The following is a 17,940-nucleotide window of genomic DNA, read 5'->3' as shown; positions in this document are numbered from 1 at the left end:
CATACTTCACAATCCCTATAAACCATACTAGTGACCAACCGTTGATTCCCCGTGGGTGTACTAACTTCTAGGCCGTATGGTAAACTAGCAGGTTTTATATCGATGCCACACATGAAATCAGGGTTAACAAAGGAATGGGTGGCACCAGGATCAATTAAAACTTTGGCAAAACGGTGGAAAATAGGGATCGTACCTTCTACGACCTCTGAGGAATCTGGGACCTGTCGAGGTTCTAAGGAATAGACTCGAGCTGGCACTTTAGGTTTCGCCTCATTCCCCTTATTCGGTCCCGTGTTGGTCTTTGACGTGGTTTGAGCTCCCCTTCCTTCTTGCGTCATAAGTGGGCAGGTAGCAAGCTTGTGGTCTGCACTTCCACAACGCAGACATTTGCCTCCCTTCTTCCAGCAATTGTCTTCAGAGTGATTCGGCTTTCCGCAGTACTCGCAAGGTCCACGAGACGCCGAACCTGAGCCCTTCTGGAAGTTTCCACCTTGGCCTCTCCCGGCTGGGCCGCCCCTAGACTGAGCCCCTCTGCCGGAACCTGACTGTCGTCTACCTCCAGCTCCGCGTCCAAACTTGGAGGGAGTACCTTTGTCCCCTTGTCCGGAGCTGCTTCCAGGAAAGCCCCGTTTTTTCGCCTGGAAGTTCCGGACCTGCAATCGAGCACTCTCTACCCTTTGGGCCTTTTCTACGACCTCGCTAAAAGCATTGATTTGAGCCACTGCGAGGTCCTTTTGGATTTCGACGTTCAAGCCCTGGATGAAACGCCTGATTCGCCGTTGCTCTGTCATGATCAACTCAGGCGCAAATTTGGACAAACGGGTAAACTGGCTCTCGTATTCCGCCATCGATTGAGTTCCTTGGCGGAGTCGGATGAACTCGTCTTCCTTTCTCTCCTGAACTAGAGGAGGGAAGAATTTTGCATTAAATTCCCGGATGAAATTCACCCAAGTCCTGGGCGTTTGTTCCCGTTCCCATTTTTGTCTTATGATGTTCCACCAGGAACGGGCCGCCCCTTCTAACTGAAATACGGCAAAAGTTACCTGCCGTTCATCGGTGTAATGTAAGGCTGCAAAAATGTCGACCATTTTCTCGAGCCATCGCTCGGCAATATCCGGATCAGGTCCCCCAATGAATTTGGGTGGAGCAAACTTTTGGAAACGTTCGAGAGCTCTGTCTTCGCTCTCGACATGACTGCCAGGGTTTTCGGGGTTTCCAGGATTAGGGTTTGGGTTCTGGCATTGTTGCTGCACTACTTGTGCTAGCAAGTTAGTCATCTGCTGCATGGCGGCAGTGATTTGCACATTGGGGTCAGGGTTAGGTCCAGTAGAGGTTTCCCCAGTACCCCTATCCGGTGTGGGTTGTCTATTGCCGCGCCCACGTCCCCGGCCACTACGTGTTCCTTCCATAACTTTACTTGGTCTAGGCAATGATACGAAACCAATATAAAACATTGCATGTAAGTAAACTCAAGACTTTCCAAACACATATATACATTCCAAACAAGGCAAACAACACACATATATACAATCAGTCAAGGCAAGTTCAGTCAAGTCAAGTACAAGCATGGACAATCCCCAAGGGAATGGCCTCATCAAAAGAAATGTACACGTAGCTAATCTAGCCGTACAAAATGATTAGCTAAGGCCCTTCTCCCTATCCGCCCTATATACAAAACCAAAACTCCAAAACAACTCTAGGAGTCGTAACCTAGCCGATGACGAGCTATGAGACCCACCCGACGGAGTGGATCCAACCCCAGCCTTCACCTTGTCGAGCCCAGCTTACTCTCGCGCTCTTGGACCTCCTTCAGCTGAGCGCAAAGGTCATCAACCCTATCCTCTGCATCAAGCACGTCGTACTTCAAATGCTCAACGCGCTCGACCTGTCTCTCATTGGCCGCCCTAAGTTGGGTCACCTCGGCCTCAAGTCGAGCATTCTCTCCGGCCAACTCCTTACGCTCCTTGTCCAGAGCAAACACCAGAGCGTTCGGATAGGCATACTTATGTTTACACTCACACCGTCGGAGGCGATTAGACGGACTCCAACGTACGACGGCACCTCCTGGCCGTATCTGGTACGGAATCACTGGGAGTGCTCCGCGTGGTCTCTCGCCCGGAGGACTATCGCTAGGTTCACCCTGTCCGGCCATCCTACACCAAAAGAGCAATTAACCATAAATATAAGCTTAAAGGCCATAAACAATAAACCCTCAAATCAAGCATTCCTATAATACCCATGCTAATTCAAACCTAGGCTCTGATACCACCTGTGACAGCCCCACCTTCCCCTAAGGCGAACCAAAGAGGTTAGCGGACTGCCTGCCCAACTCTCGCCAGGACTAACGGTGCAGTATAGAGCGATTTATTTCGTTCCGGAACTTATAACGCGCGTAAACAAGGCAAAAGGACAAAATAACCAAAAAAAAAAAAAATTAAATCCGGAGTCGGCCATGAATAGTAACCGACCCGTCCGAACCCAACCAAACATCGAAATACATATACAACATAACATTAAGCATTTACAAGCCAAAATGGCATTTAAAAGTGATACAAACGTCACTACATATGTGGTTTGCCAAATCAAAAGTGAAAACGGCCCTAATGATACATTTAGGGTCCCATTTCATATACGATACAAAAGAGACATTCATCTAGTTCATTCGGCAACCATCTATCAAGATATATTCCAAAAAAGTCATATTCCTGTAAGGAAAACAAAAGGAACGGGGTGAGCTAATTGCCCAGTGAGAATACAACTCAAGCAACCAAGTTCATAGATGCATCAAGCTTAACAGTCCAATTTACCAAAATAAGTAAAGCCACACATCAATAATGAGGATAAAAGGATACGGGTGGCTCTCAAGAGCCCTTTTCCTCGTTTGCATTCTTGATCGGATCTTATTGACTCTCCATCAATGTTTAAAAGTAACCAACCGTAGACTTCCCTTTACTTCCATTCCTTCCACCTAACATTTCCCAACCGGGCCCGAAATCCAAACACTTGCATTGTGGTATTACTCGAGTAAACCGGAATCAAGAGTCTATCATACTACAAGATTCCATATAACATTGCCCCAAGGCACATTAATTGGCACGACCAAGCCCTCGCCGGCTCGATTCAATGAATTACCAATGGGGTTGAGCTCATTGATAACATTTGTAGTCGTTGGAGACTCGTCCAAACGACACCAAGCCATCCATTTCATTTCATATAACATTTCATATAACATTCCAATAACATGCGAAACAATAAGTGAGAGTGATAAAGTACACTTTCACTTCAAGCAATTAACATTCAAAGCACCAAGTTCAAGTAGCAAAGCCATATATTAACCCACAAGTGAGTAGTACACTCACCACGCTAGCAAATGTGGTTTCATGCACTTCCGTCAAAAGAACGTTGTGCACCACCGTCACGCCCTAAAAACATGCAAACAAATACAATGAGACTCGAGAACGAGTCATAAACAAAGGCCAAACATGACCCCAATAGGGTTCCATAAACATATACAAACATTAAAGGAAACCAGAAATTTCGGAAATGTAACTAGCTTTGGCCCTGAAAAAAACAGTTTTTGTCCACATTTTGCGGTAATGGCACAAATTTCACTACGCTTATCGGATGAGGGTGCAAGACCCACCATCTCGAAGCTAAAAGACAGGGATACAACATCACAGAAGGTCACTCAACCCAGTTTTGAGTGCAAACAGGTCAAAAATGCAAGATACTACATCAACAACGTAAAACAGATTCACCAAAACGTATTCTAGCGGAAACATCATAACTCAGGATCTACAAGTCCAAATTCAGAAATTCCAAAACCAACTGAAAGCTAAGAAACAGGGATAAATTTCATCAGAAGGCCTTAACAACTAATTCGGAAGCAATTCCAGCCAAAACAACCAATTACAGGCGCAGTTCTCAATTTCGGGTAAAACCAGAACAGCAATAGTAATTTCGACTTATCTCATTCTACACTACTCCGATTGACCTGAAATTTTGTAGGCACCTCTAAAATGTCATTCCCTACAACTTTTATGTTTTGAGCTAAGGGCAATTCGGCCTCTATCTAGGACCTAAAAATTCGGACAGAATGCTCCCTTAAGAACCCTAGGTTTTTCAATTTTCTTCCAAAACAGAAATTGGTTGCAATTAATCACTTTTCTCACCTCCTTAAGTCATTAGAGACCATTTCCAATCATCATAGATAGCCACACAATCATGCTTATTTTAAAACAGAAAAATCCCCAAAAATAATAAAATTCCATCATTTCAACCACAAATCAAGAATTAATCCATAATATTGCATCTCTTACTACCACTAAGCATGATTTAAACATCAATTAAAGGAGGAGGATGGTTCTTCACAACTTACCTTTAAAACAAGAGAGAGAGAGCTATTGACCACCTTAACTTTCCAAACAACTCCACAAATCCACTCACTAACTCTAATTGGAGAGGTTTTATGGAGTAATTTCAAGGTTGGATGGTTAGTTTTGATGATTTGGGACAAGATTGAAGTGTTTTCTTCCTTATGCTTGAAGTAAGAGAGAGAGAAAGAGAGCAAGAGAGGGCCGGCTTCTTCTTGTTGTTTTTTGAAGATTTTTGGTCATTTTTAAGCTATTTTAAGTCAAATGGTAAGAATAGGAATAGTGATCTTACTTCAAGACCAATCCAATGGTGACACTTGTCACCTTTAATTAAATATCTACCTAACTTGTCTCTCTCATATCAATCCAAATTGCAACCTCTACTTATCTCTTAACACCCGGTAAATTAATTCCAGTATTCAAAACTTAATCTAGTTGGCCAAATTTTTCCGAACTTTTCGCACTAGTGGGTCCCACATCCGGTATACGCTCTTAATTCCTCAAAATCCATTCGATACTAGAAAAATCATCTAAAAATTATATCTGCTCCTTAAAATTACCTAGAAAATTTTCTAATCACGAAAATGCAGAAAACAAGCCATGAAAAATTCTAAAACCTAGAAAATGAAAATTACGGGTTCTCACAACAACAAGATTGGACAGATTTGTAAGACACACGAAGACAACACTACAGACAGAATTTTTAACCAAGAGACAACACAACTACGACCAAATTCCAAAACAACGAGGAGACACAAGAATGGACAGAAATTGACGACTGACGACAAGACACAAACACGGACAGAAAATTTACGCCAATGAAGAAACAAACTTCGGCCAGATTTGAACACTTACGGATAGAATCAACAATGCAACAAGCGAACAAGACTACGGGCAGATTTTCAAGACGCAACAATTAAACACAACTTTGGACAGATTTCAATGATGCACCAAGTAACAAGGCAGTGGACACAAAAACCCTAAAGTGAACTAGATGAAACAAGAAAAATGGATATAATGAATTGATACCTCAACCAGCTCTAAAACCAACTGATACGCTCCTTGGTCAACTTGTTCCGAGACACGTAGCACGATTGCCCAAGGATCTAGATGGATGATCAATCGTTTGGATTACGGAACCTAGAACCAAGAGGACGACGCAACTTGGTTGAAGGCGGTAAATAGCGACTCTACTAAGGTGATTACTCAAATAGATAGGCTGGATGAACAACCAAGGAGTTTTCACTTGAAAATGTTTTCTAATGTTGGAGGGATAAGAAAAAAGGCAGGGGAATGAATGAATGAATGACTTGAATGAATGGCCCCAAGTGAGCACGTATCCTCTCAATGAATGAATGATTGATTCTTAAATGACTGTTTATTACTGTGCCAAGTGTGCAAAGTGATAAATGTAAATATTTTCGTGTTTTGCCTGCTTGAATGCTTGTTTGAGAACCTCACTGGGCTTTTAGCTCATTCTATTAGTTTGTTTTCCTTACAGGAGTGGAGGCTGGAGCAAGTCAACGTGAACTAGTGTGTATAAGTTTTTTGTACTTGTACGTTTATTGATGTGTGCACGAGTGATCTAGTGAGAGTTCCACTTGGCCCGGTTACCCGTGCAAGGGCAAAGCAATTCAAGGATTTACTTCAAACACTTGTTCGAAGTGTCCAAGATCAACAAGGGCTCTATAGAAACATTGAGGGTTTGGAAGGTGATAATCAAATTGTCTACACGTTGATTCAAGCCGATGAAGCTTCATGTTCTGGCCACGCAAGTTCTTAGTCGTTTCGCCGTTTATTATTAGTTATTATGGTCATTTGGTTTGGTAGTTATTTCTTAGTCATTTATGTTCGTAAGTCAGCCCACAAGTGTGACCCGAATACATGTCTTAGATTAGGTAGAGTTAGTGGTCCATCAATCCTTACTCCAAACGAATTTGCCCTTAGTTTTCTAGCCTATAAGAAGGCACCTCATGTACGAGTAAAGGGTTACGAATCTTTGAGAATAAAGTTACTTTCGTTGTCTCCAAACCGTTGGCAATTCTTCTTACTTGCATGGCAAGGGTTCCTTGATCAATCTCGTGTATTGTCCTTAATTGTTCAAACCAGTCTATCTACTTGAGTAACCACCTCAATTAGAGTCGTTGTTCTACTACCTTTTATCAAGTCGCATCGTCCTTGTTGATTCTAGGTTCCACCAATACAAATGATTGATAATCCGTCTAGATCCTTAGGCGAATCGTGCTACGGGTCTCGGAACAAGTTGTCTGAGGAACGTATCAGTTGGCTTCAGAGCTGGTTGAGGTATCAAATCGTTATATCAACTTTCTTGTTTTGTTAGTACGTTTTCTAGGGTTTTATCACTTTCCGCTGAATTGTTGCTTGTTGTTGTCCGAAGGTTAGTTCCTCATTGTGTTAAAATTCTACCTGTGCTTGTGTCTCTTTGTACGTCTTCAATTTCTGTCCGTGGTTGTCGTTGGCTTACAATCCTGTCCGTAGTTGCCTTGAAATTCTGTCTTAGTGTTCCGTCGTGTCTTAAAGTGCTGTCCGAAGTTTACTTGTTGGTTGTTGTCCAAAATTTCAATCTCATTGTCCCTATATTATCCAACTTGTTAACTTGTTTTCAAATCTGATTTTTACGAAACTTGTTGGTGTCGTGTGAATCTTGAAAGAACCTACAAGAAATCTTGAGTTTCTTGAATTTCTTGACCACAATCTTGGAGTTCTTGAAATTCTTGACAACCTTCGTGGAAATATTTAGGGTTCCAAACACTTTGAGACTTCCAATCTTGGGGTTCTTGAAATCTTGAAATTTTCCTTGAAAAATCTTGACGTTCTTGAAAGGATCTTGACCATGTGCATTGGCCAAAGTACAAACCTGGAAATTCTTCTATTCGGCCAAGTGTTCTGTTGCACTTGTCCGTGATAGTCAAAAAAACAAAAACAAAACACAAAACAAAAGAGAGAAAAAAAGAAAGGAATCGGTTGGCAAAAGCAAAACAAAATAAAAGACACGAAGAAGGGCAACTGAGTTGTGTTAGTTTTGTTGGAAAAAGTCGGATCCTAGTGCTCTCTTGAGAAACCAATTGAATTGCAGATTCTTACTTGGTTTGGAACTTTCTAAAAGTTGTTTACAAGAAGACAAAAAGATTTTTTTCAAAGGTTTCCAAAACCTACTTGTTTCCAAATTCAATTAGGAAACTAGTGGACAGCTTGGATAACTCTCCTATTCTCACTTGATTAAGTCCATTAGAATTAGGAAACTAGTGGCCGCTTGTTTCCTTTTCCTATTCTCGATCTTTTGAGTCCATCCACATCAGGAAACACCTAAAATCCACCTACAAACCGTGATCCAATTCGTGTCCAAAGTGTCTTCGTCCTTTGGTTACTCTTGTGCAAAAGGTTGGTGAATAATTTTTGGAGTTGTGCGGCATTGCTCAAGTTACTCGATCTGGCAAGGTACAAGCTTGGTAAGACTATTAGAGTGACTTTGAGTGAAACACAAGCACGAGCGAAACACTTAGGGAGTGAAGTAAGGCTATATTTGTATTGTTTTTTTTGCTTGCTAACTCTTGGCAGGAGCAAAAGAGGTCAAATGGAGCAAGCTAACCCGGCCGCTTACTATGCAATGATGTTCAATGCCATGAAATCCGAACTCAAGAGGATTAGTGAACAACAAATGGAGGAAATGCATAACCGGTTTGACAAGCTATCCAAGAGCTTTACTGAAGGCTCTAGGTCCAGGTCTCATAACCGAAATCACCGCAGTTCCAAAGGGTCAAATTATAAGGACTACTTGGCGAGTGATGATGAAGAGAGAACCGAGAGGCCTAAGAAGGACAAGAACAAGGATGTGCTAAGGGGACTTAAAATTAAAGTTCCTACATTCCAAGGTAAGAGTGACCCTGAGGCTTATTTGGAATGGGAAGGCCGAATTGAAATGGTCTTCGATTGCAATGATTACAGCGAGGAGCAAAAGGTAAAGGTTGCTACTGTTGAGTTCACCGATTACGCCTTAATTTGGTGGGATCAAGTAAGGACTGGGAGGAGGAGGAATGGTGAGCCACAAGTCCGCACTTGGCGTGAACTCAAGGCCATGATGTGCAAGAGATTTGTTCCCAGCTACTACAACCGAGACTTCCACTCGAAGTTGCAAACTCTCACTCAAGGCAATATGAGTGTTGAGGATTACTATAAGGAGATCGAAATGGCAATGATGAGGGCTAATATCCAAGAAGATAGTGAAGCTACAATGGAGAGGTTTCTTAGAGGTTTAAACCCTGAACTTCAAGAGGCCTTAGAACTACAATATTACTTGGATATGGGCGAACTACTTGAACTAGCCATCAAGGCTGAGTGGGGGAGGAAATAAAGGAGAGGTGGCCGTTCACATGCCACCCCGAATCCGAGTACTTAGAAAGGAAGTCAGCCGAGGAGAACTACCCCCGAAGCTGGAAATTCGGTTACACCATCCGCAGATAGCCGAACTCAAGGTAACTTCCCTAACCGAAATTTCCATTCTACCCCTTATAAGGTTGTCGATCCAGCTAGGTCCACCTCAAAGCCTACTCAAGAAGCTCCTAAGCCTAGGAGTAGGGACATTAAGTGTTACAAATGTCAAGGTTTCGGACATACCCAACTCAATGTCCGAATCAAAGGGTTATGCTTATCACTCACAATGGGAATGTCGTGTCGGATGATGACGATTGTGAGGAGATGCCAGTTTGACCAAGGAGGAAGGTGAACTTGACTCGGCCGAGGAGGAGTGTTCGCCTACCCAAGGTGAAATTGGTTGCTTGGTCGTGAGAAGAGTACTGACCGCGCGAGTTAAGGAAGATGAACAATTACAACGGGAGAACTTGTTTTACACTCGATGTAAAGTAAGTGACAAAGTGTGCAGTCTCATCATCGATGGCGGGAGTTGCACTAATGTCGCAAGTTTGTTAATGGTGGAGAGCTTAGGGCTGCCTACAACCAAACATCCACATCCCTATCGACTTCAATGGTTGAGCGACGACGGAGAGGTCTGCGTCTACAAATAGGTACGTCTTTCTTTCTCAATTGGAAAGTATTGTGATGAAGTCATATGCGATGTTGTCCCTATGCATGCTACTCATGTGATCCTAGGAAGACCATGGTAATTTGATAAGCATGTTACTTTTGCTGATAGGTCTAATAAGTATACTCTTCTGCACAATGGTAAAAAAATGGTTTTAACACCTCTCACATCAAATAGATCTTATTCCTGGAGCACCCCTACCCAACAAACCAGCCTACCGAATGGGTCCAGAAGAGATTAAAGAACTCCAAAGGCAAGTTGATGGCCTACTAGGTAAGGGTTGGGTTAAGGAAAGTTTGAATCCATGTGTCGTCCCTATTATTCTTGTCCCTAAAAAAGATGGAACTTGGCACATGTGTACTGATTTTAGGGCTGTAAATGCTATAACTGTTAAATACCGTCATCCCATCCCTAGGTTAGATGATACGCTAGATGAACTTGAAGGTGCTGTCATCTTCACGAAAATTGATCTAAGAAGTGACTATCATCAAATTCGGATGAAAGAGGGAGATGAGTGGAAAACGGCCTTTAAAACAAAGCATGGTCTTTATGAATGGTTAGTCATGCCTTTTGGGTTGACTAATGCACCTAGCACTTTCATGAGACTAATGAACCATGTTTTAACGCACTTTCTAGGGAAATTCGTCATTGTTTACTTTGATGATATTTTGATCTATAGTTGAAACATGTATGAACACATGGAGCATTTGAGATTGGTATTAGACACACTTCGAAAGGCGAGCCTCTATGCTAACCTTAAGAAGTACACCTTTTCTACTAATGAACTTGTGTTTTTAGGTTATGTTGTTAGTTCACAGGGAATCAAGGTAGACAAATCAAAGATCGAAACCATCAAGCAATGGCCAATGCCCAAAACAGTCGCGGAGGTGCGAAGCTTCCACGGCCTGGCTGGCTTTTACTGGCATTTTGTCAAAGACTTCAGTACCATCGTTGCACCACTGACCGCGGTGATGAAGAAGCATGACAAGTTCCACTAGGGGGAAGCACAGGAAAACTCTTTCCTTGCTCTAAAGGACAAACTCATACACGTACTTGTTTTAGCATTACCTAACTTCAATAAGACTTTTGAAATCGAATGTGATGCTTCTGGTATAGGGATTGGAGCTGTGTTAATGCAAGACAAGAAGCCGTGTGCATTCTTTAGTGAGAAGTTGGGAGGTGCAACCTTGAAGTACCCCACTTATGACATGGAATTGTATGCACTGGTGAGAGCATTGGAGACATGGCAGCATTATCTACGTCCAAGAGAGTTTGTGATCCATACTGAGCACGAATCTTTGAAATTCCTCAAAGGGCAGCCGAAATTAAGCAAAAGGCATGCCAAGTGGGTAAGTCTCATTGACACCTTCTCCTATGTCATTAAGTATAAGACTGGTAAAACGAATGTTGTAGCCAATGCCTTGTCTTGTAGACATTCCGTACTAGTTTCTCTTGATGCTAAACTACTTGGTTTTGAGATGTTAAAGGAGCTTTATGCAAATGATGATGATTTCGGTGAAGTGTATAATATATATGTTAGGAATCTGCATGGAAAATACTTCTTGCATGAGGGATTTTTGTTCTATGTTGATAAGTTGTGTGTGCCTAACTCCTCCATCCGGGACCTATTGGTACGAGAGGTACATAGTGGTGGTCTAATGGGACATTTTGGTATTGTTAAGACTCTAGATATGTTGTAAGAACACTTTTATTGGCCACACATGTGTAGGGATGTTGAACGCATGGTTGGTAGATGTGCTACTTGCCATAAAGCTAAGTCTAAAATAAATCAATATGGCTTGTATAAACCATTACCAATTCCAAAGCATCCATGGGTAGACTTGTCTATGGGCTTTGTGTTGTGACTGCCTAGATCTCAAAGGTGTAATGATTCCATCTATGTTGTAGTTGATCGATTTTCAAAGATGGCTCATTTTATTCCTTGCCATAAAATTGATGATGCATCACATACTGCTAACTTGTTTTTCAAAGAAATTGTGCGTTTACATGGTATGCTTCAAACCATTGTTAGTGATAGAGATGTTAAGTTCTTGAGTTACTTTTGGAAGACTTTGTGGTCTAAACTTGGTACTAAATTATTATTTTTGACCGCTAGTCATCCCTAAAGTGATAGACAAGCCGAGGTTGTCAATCGAACTCTGGCGACTTTGTTAAGGGCCTTAATTAAGAAAAACCTTAAGTCTTGGGAAGAGTGTCCGCCGCATGTTGAATTTGCTTATAATAGAACTGTTCATAATGCAACACACTACTCACCATTTGAGGTTGTTTATGGGTTTAATCCTTTGACCTCTCTAGATTTGGCACCCTTACTATCCTCTAAGCACACAAGCTTAGATGGGAAAAGGAAAGCTGATTTTGTCCGTAGGTTACATGAAGCTGTGCGAGCCAATATTGAGAAGCGAACCATGCAATATCTCCAGCAAGCGAACAAGCATCATCGTAAGATGGTTTTTGAACCTGGAGATTGGGTTTGGTTGCACTTAAGGAAAGAACGGTTCTCTAAGCAACGCCAAAGCAAATTGTCTCCAAGGGGCGATGGAGCTTTCCAAGTGGTTCAACGTGTCAATGACAATGCATACAAATTGGAGTTGCCTAGATAGTATAATGTAAGTGCAATGTTTAATGCCTCTAATTTGAGTCCTTTCTTTGGCGACGATGATCCAGATTTGAGGACAAATCCTTCTCAAGTGGAGGGGACTAATGTGTGCACGGATGATCCAGTGAGAGTTCCACTTGGCCCACCCATGCAAGGGCAAAGCAATTCAAGGAGTCACTTCAAGCACTTGTTCGAAGTGTCCAAGATCAACAAGGGGTCTATAGTAACATTGAGGGCTTGAAAGGTGGTAATCAAGTTGTCTACACGTTGATTCAAGCCAATGAAGCTTCATGTTTTGGCCACGCAAGTTCTTAGTTGTTTGGCCGTTTATTATTAGTTATTCTAGTCATTTGGTTTGGTAGTTATTTCTTAGTCATTTATGTTTGCAAGTTAGCCCACAAGTGTGGCCTGAATACATGTCTTAGATTAGGTAGAGTTAGTGGTCCGTCAATCCTTACTCCAAACGGATTTGCCCTTAGTTTTCTAGCCTATAAAAAGACACCTCATGTACGAGTAAAAGGTTACGAATCTTTGAGAATAAAGTTACTTTCGGTGTCTCCAAACCATGAGCAATTCTTCTTACTTGCATGGCAAGGGTTCCTTGATAAATCTCGCGTGTTATCCTTGATTGTTCAAACCAGTCTATCTACTTGAGTAACCACCTCAATTAGAGTCATTGTTCTACTACCTTTTATCAACTCGCGTCGTCCTTCTTGGTTCTAGGTTCCACCAATACAAACGATTGATAATCCGTCTAGATACTTAGGCGAATCGTGCTACGGATCTCGAAACAAGTTGATCGAGGAACGTATCATTTATGGATTGAATGTATTTGGTATATTTGGCAATGTAAAGCTACGTTTCATTTTTGGCTTGTAAACGAAGTTGAATTATGGTTGATTTGAGGACCTTCTATGTTAATCTAGAGGCATCAAAGACTATTTTCAAAATGTAAGTGAGTGAGTCCGGGCGAGAGCTGGGCAGGCAGTCCGCGTCAACCCCCCTTCCCCTAGGGCATACCCCAAGGGTTAGCAGACCGCCTGCCCAACTCTCGCCAGGACTCACTCACTCACATTAACTTCAGAGATAACATTAACTGCAAAGTAAGCACAAAAATTCCCTAAGAAATATTACACCCATCCAACTTCATAAAACATTCATACTTAGGTGCACAATAAAACAGATCAAAATACAAATAACTCAATCACCTCACTAAATATAAATAAGATGGTAATTACTTAAAATGAGGCTACAACTTTTGAACTCACTATTCTTTGGATGCCAAATCAATAGCACTATAATTCTTCAAAATAACATGAACATGCTACAAATCATCTGAATATACAAGCCAAAGTACAAGCCGAAAGCTAAGAACTTGAATAACTAGTACTATAATACAGTATCGGTCAAATACAAGTTTAAAATTTCTAATACAACTAGTACTATTCTTGTCTCTCTCATCCCACACCCTACTAAGGAAAACAAATAAAGAGATGAACTAAAAGCTCAACGAGGTTCCAAAAAAAATGCAGTCAAAATTGGCAAAATATCTTTCAAAATCTTAGAACGAAGATAGTAAACAGTTACAAGCAAAGTCATTAACGGCTCAAACATTCAAATAAGCAATTTAACACCAGCAAGGAAGGATACGTTATTGATACAGTGGCTTCCGCCAGGTTCTCGGCAAAGCACCCAGGATTCAAACGTTGATACAGCTGATGTGGTGCTCCTGCCAAATTTCAAGCATAGCCCTTACTCTCGTACAGTGTTTCACTTGCAGCTAGTTTCATAGCAACATCTTCCAAGTCCGTTGATACTCCGTCAACGTTTGAAATATAGTAACAAGTCCAGTAGAACACTGTTTATCTCCAATCTCCGTTCACTGATCAATCCCCCCTATCGGTCCTGAACACCAAGATAACAAGGATGGTAACAGAGGTGGTAATACTCGAGTATACCCAAGCAAGAACAAGTGTGGTAGATGAGATAACTCTCAAATCGACTTAATCAAGATAGAGGTACTGAGGCGGGAATGAGAGGCACATCCACTCGAATTGAGTGTGGTACATGCGGCCGCTTAGCACTAAGGTCGATGAGATAAGTCTCCAATCGACTTAATCAAGATAAAAGTACTGAGACAGGAATGAGAGGCACCTCTCACTCGAATTGAGTGTGGTAATTGCTTCCGCTTAGCACTTACAAGTCAAGGACATGCACAAACACAAGTATAAGTCAATCAAGTTCAAGCAAGTACAAGATCATTCAAGAAGGGGAGGACAAGTGGGACAAAGTACACTCGCCTAAGCGGTATAAGCCAGTTCAACAAACAAGTCATTTTTGAACCACAAGTAGTATGGAACATGCAGTTGAAACTGTGACAGCCCCACCTTCTCCTAAGGCGAACCAAAGGGTTCGACGGACCGCCTACCTAACTCTCGCCGGGACCACGGATCCGAAACACACGAAAACCCTACGAAACGTTCAAAAGGACTTCGAGAAAAAAAAAACTTTCGAAAACAAAAAGAACTAAACTGAAAGATGCAATAGAACTTTGATATAACGTTCCAACGAAAATTGAAAACGAAACGAAGGCATTGAAGCCACGTCATAATCCGGCCGGATTGCGGGCCAGATTCGAGGCAATGGCGAAACCAAAAATTTTCAAATCTCTCTTCCCAATCCGGCCAATAACTGGCCGGATATGCGGCCGGATTCGATGAACAATTGTTCCTCCAAAAACTTTCTTTCTTCGTTCAAATCCCGCACTTGCCCGATCTTGCCAACATGTTCAAATAAAGTTTAAACAACCATAAAGACATGCATTAATCGAGAGATAAACATAGCTATGTACTCGCTAAAATATATACATTGGTATCTTCAATGATTTACTTGAAGTACAAGTCAAAATATCCGTACTTATACAAAATCCATTTAGGGTTTTGGTTACAGATGAGCTTAACAAAAGAACGTTTATGTGACAGCCCCACCTCACCCTAAGGCGAACCAAAGGGTTCAGCGGACCGCCTGCCCAGCTCTTGCCAGGACTAACGGTTCAGCTTAGAGCGATCTAATATGTCCGGAACATACAAACGCGCGAACGAAAATGGAGTCGGCCATGAATAGTAACCGACACGTCAAAATCCAACCAAGCATCAATCAAATATATATACATCTTGAAATTAAGCATATACAATCCAAAGTGGCATACAAAAGTATTCAAAAGTTGATACATATACGGTTTGCCAAATCAAAAGAGAAACGGACCCAAAAGTACATTTAGGGTTTCAATCAATGAGCTATACAAAAGATATGTCCATCTAGCTCAATTCGGCAACCAACTATCAAATCCAGTCCAAAAGGATTTATTTTCCTGTAAGGAAAACAAAAGGAACAGAAAGGGGTGAGCTTGCACTCAATGAGGTACCAGACATATAGCAGTAAAATCATGGCATTTCACATTTAACAAATCAGGTACACATGCCAGATGTAAAGGAAAGGAACCAATGATTCAAATAGGAAGGATACAGGTGGCTCTCAGGAGCCAAATTCCCATTTGCGTCACCGAAGCTTGATCGAAATAATAGTTGACACTCCGTCCACGCTACAGAAGTAACCAATACCGTAGACTCCACTTTCTTCGACTCCTTCCACCTCACATACCCCCACCGGGCCCGAAATCCAATCAGATCAGAAATGGTAATACTCGAGTATACCGGAATCAAGGGTCTCAATACCCAAAGATCCCAAAACAGACTACCGTGGTTCGTTATCTAATCGACCAGGCCCTTGCCGGCCCGACTCGAGTAACTGGCCACAGGTGTTGAGCTCAGAGGTCACAGAAAGGTCGTTGGATACAAGCTTCCAAACGACGTCAGAACAGATACAGATCCAGATACAGATAACAGATACAGATACAGATAGCAGATTCAGATACGCCCTCAAAATTGGCATATGAATAGACAAGAGAACGAGTGTGATAAAGTACACCCTCGCCTCCCTTTTATCAAAACAGTATTTGGCTCCAACAGTCATAAATCAAGTATTTTATTTATTCAGATATTTCACATAACGGGTAGCAGGTAGTGGAACACTCACCGGTGTCAGTACAGATACCTCAAAAGTTTTTGCCCAAAAGAGAGATTTAATCACCAAGAAACCCTAAAATAATCAAAGTAAAACAATTGAAGGTTCCACTTTCAAAAATCGAGTATACAGAATGCACATGTGAGGCTCGACTACCAGTCGTATGCCTCGCCAAATAATTACTAATGCAAGGGTGCAGAACAGGAATTTTGGAAACGAAAAGGTAACATGAAGACCTAGGCTCAATCAACCCAAAAGCCCTTCATTTCTACAAAAAGGCAATTTAAACTTAAAGGAACCAAACGTCCTAGAAAATTGGACAGCACTTCCCCTAAATTTGCTTACTTTTCCAGCCGTCATGGCTTCATTATTTTCCTCAGCCAGTCCCAAAGTCACACACAAAATAAGTTCATTCAATAGCCGTTCAGTAAGCTCCAAGTAGTACAAGTACAATGCAAGCTAGGGAAAAGTCCGGAAATGAAAGTCAGGCCCTAAGATATTCAAATAAGCACGATAAGACTCGATTACAAGTCATAAACCAATGCCAAATATTCCCAAAATAGGGTTCCATAAGCACACACAAGCAATAGAGGAAACCAGAAAAATCCGGAAATGGAGTAAGTGTTAACCCGGAAAAAAATAGTTTTTGACATCATTTTGCGGTTTTGGTACCAATGGCACTACGATTATCGGATGAAGGTACAAGACCCACTGTTTCGAAGCTAAGAGATAGGGATACAATATTACAGAAGGTAACTCAGCCCAGTTTTGAGTGTAACCAGGTCAAAAATGCAATCTACTACACCAGAACCGCAAAAACAGATTCACAGAACGCATTCTAGTGCAAACATCATAAATCAGGCTACCTAAGTCAAAATCCAGAAATTCCAAAGTCATCCGAAAGCTAAGAAACAGGGGTACAATTCATCAGAAGACCTCAACAACCAATTCGGAAGCATCCCTAACCAAAATAACCAATTACAGAAGCAATTCCCAAATTCGGGTAAAACCAGGGCAGCAAGGGTAATTCCATCTTTTCTCAAGGTACGCTACTCCAATTGACCTGAAATTTTGTAGAAATCTCTAAAATATTATTCCCTACAACTTTCATGTTTTAACACAAGGCCAATTCGGTCTCTAACTATGAGTTACAAAACCGGGCAGAATGTAGGAACATAAACCCTAGTTTTCCAATTTTCCTTCCAAAACAGAAATTTCCAGCAATTAACCACTTTTTCAACCTTCTAGCTTCATTCTAGATCATTTCCAATCATCTTGCATAGCCACACCATAACAATCATATGAGATCAGAAAAATTCATGAACAAAAGAAAAATCCATCAATCTCACCCATAGGTCATGAAATCATCCATCAAATGACATGCTCTACCACTAGAAATCCTTAATTGATCATTATTAGCATTAGAGGGAAGATATTTAATACCTCACCTTTGCAACTCCAAGAAACAAGACAACTAGAGCTTGTTCTTCACAAATGGCTCCACTCAACACCTTAAACTAACTTAGCAACTCACTTTTATGGAGAAATTTGGAATTTAACCGGTAGGTTTGTAAGATTCAAGCTAGAAATGAAGGAAAATTGAAGAAACTCTCTCTCTCTTTCTCTCCTCCATGGCCGGCCAAGAGCGAGGGAAAATGAAGCTCATTTTGGTCAATTTTTGGTATTTAGTAAAGTTGGTGAATAGTGGAAGGTCCAATGAAAACGCGACACCTAGCATCTCTTTTGGCATATAATTATCCTTTTGTCTCTCCACTCTCATCCATATAACAACCTCTAATTATCTCTTA

At 41.5% G+C, this 17,940-nt stretch overlaps 1 protein-coding gene across 1 annotated transcript; it reads left to right on the top strand.

Annotated features, from left to right (window-relative positions):
• The first annotated feature begins 10,565 nt into the window (after window positions 1-10,565).
• Window positions 10,566-12,053, top strand: LOC113769229. Its single transcript, XM_027313692.1, has 3 exons — window positions 10,566-11,128; window positions 11,306-11,442; window positions 11,749-12,053. The coding sequence occupies exons 1-3, from the start codon at window positions 10,566-10,568 to the stop codon at window positions 12,051-12,053; spliced, it is 1,005 nt and encodes a 334-aa protein (XP_027169493.1).
• Window positions 12,054-17,940: the final 5,887 nt, after the last annotated feature.

Source organism: Coffea eugenioides, chromosome 4, assembly GCF_003713205.1.
Source record: "Coffea eugenioides isolate CCC68of chromosome 4, Ceug_1.0, whole genome shotgun sequence".
Taxonomy (NCBI): domain Eukaryota; kingdom Viridiplantae; phylum Streptophyta; class Magnoliopsida; order Gentianales; family Rubiaceae; genus Coffea; species Coffea eugenioides.
Note: the sequence above shows the minus strand (reverse complement) of the source record. Positions and strands in the feature narration are given on the sequence as shown.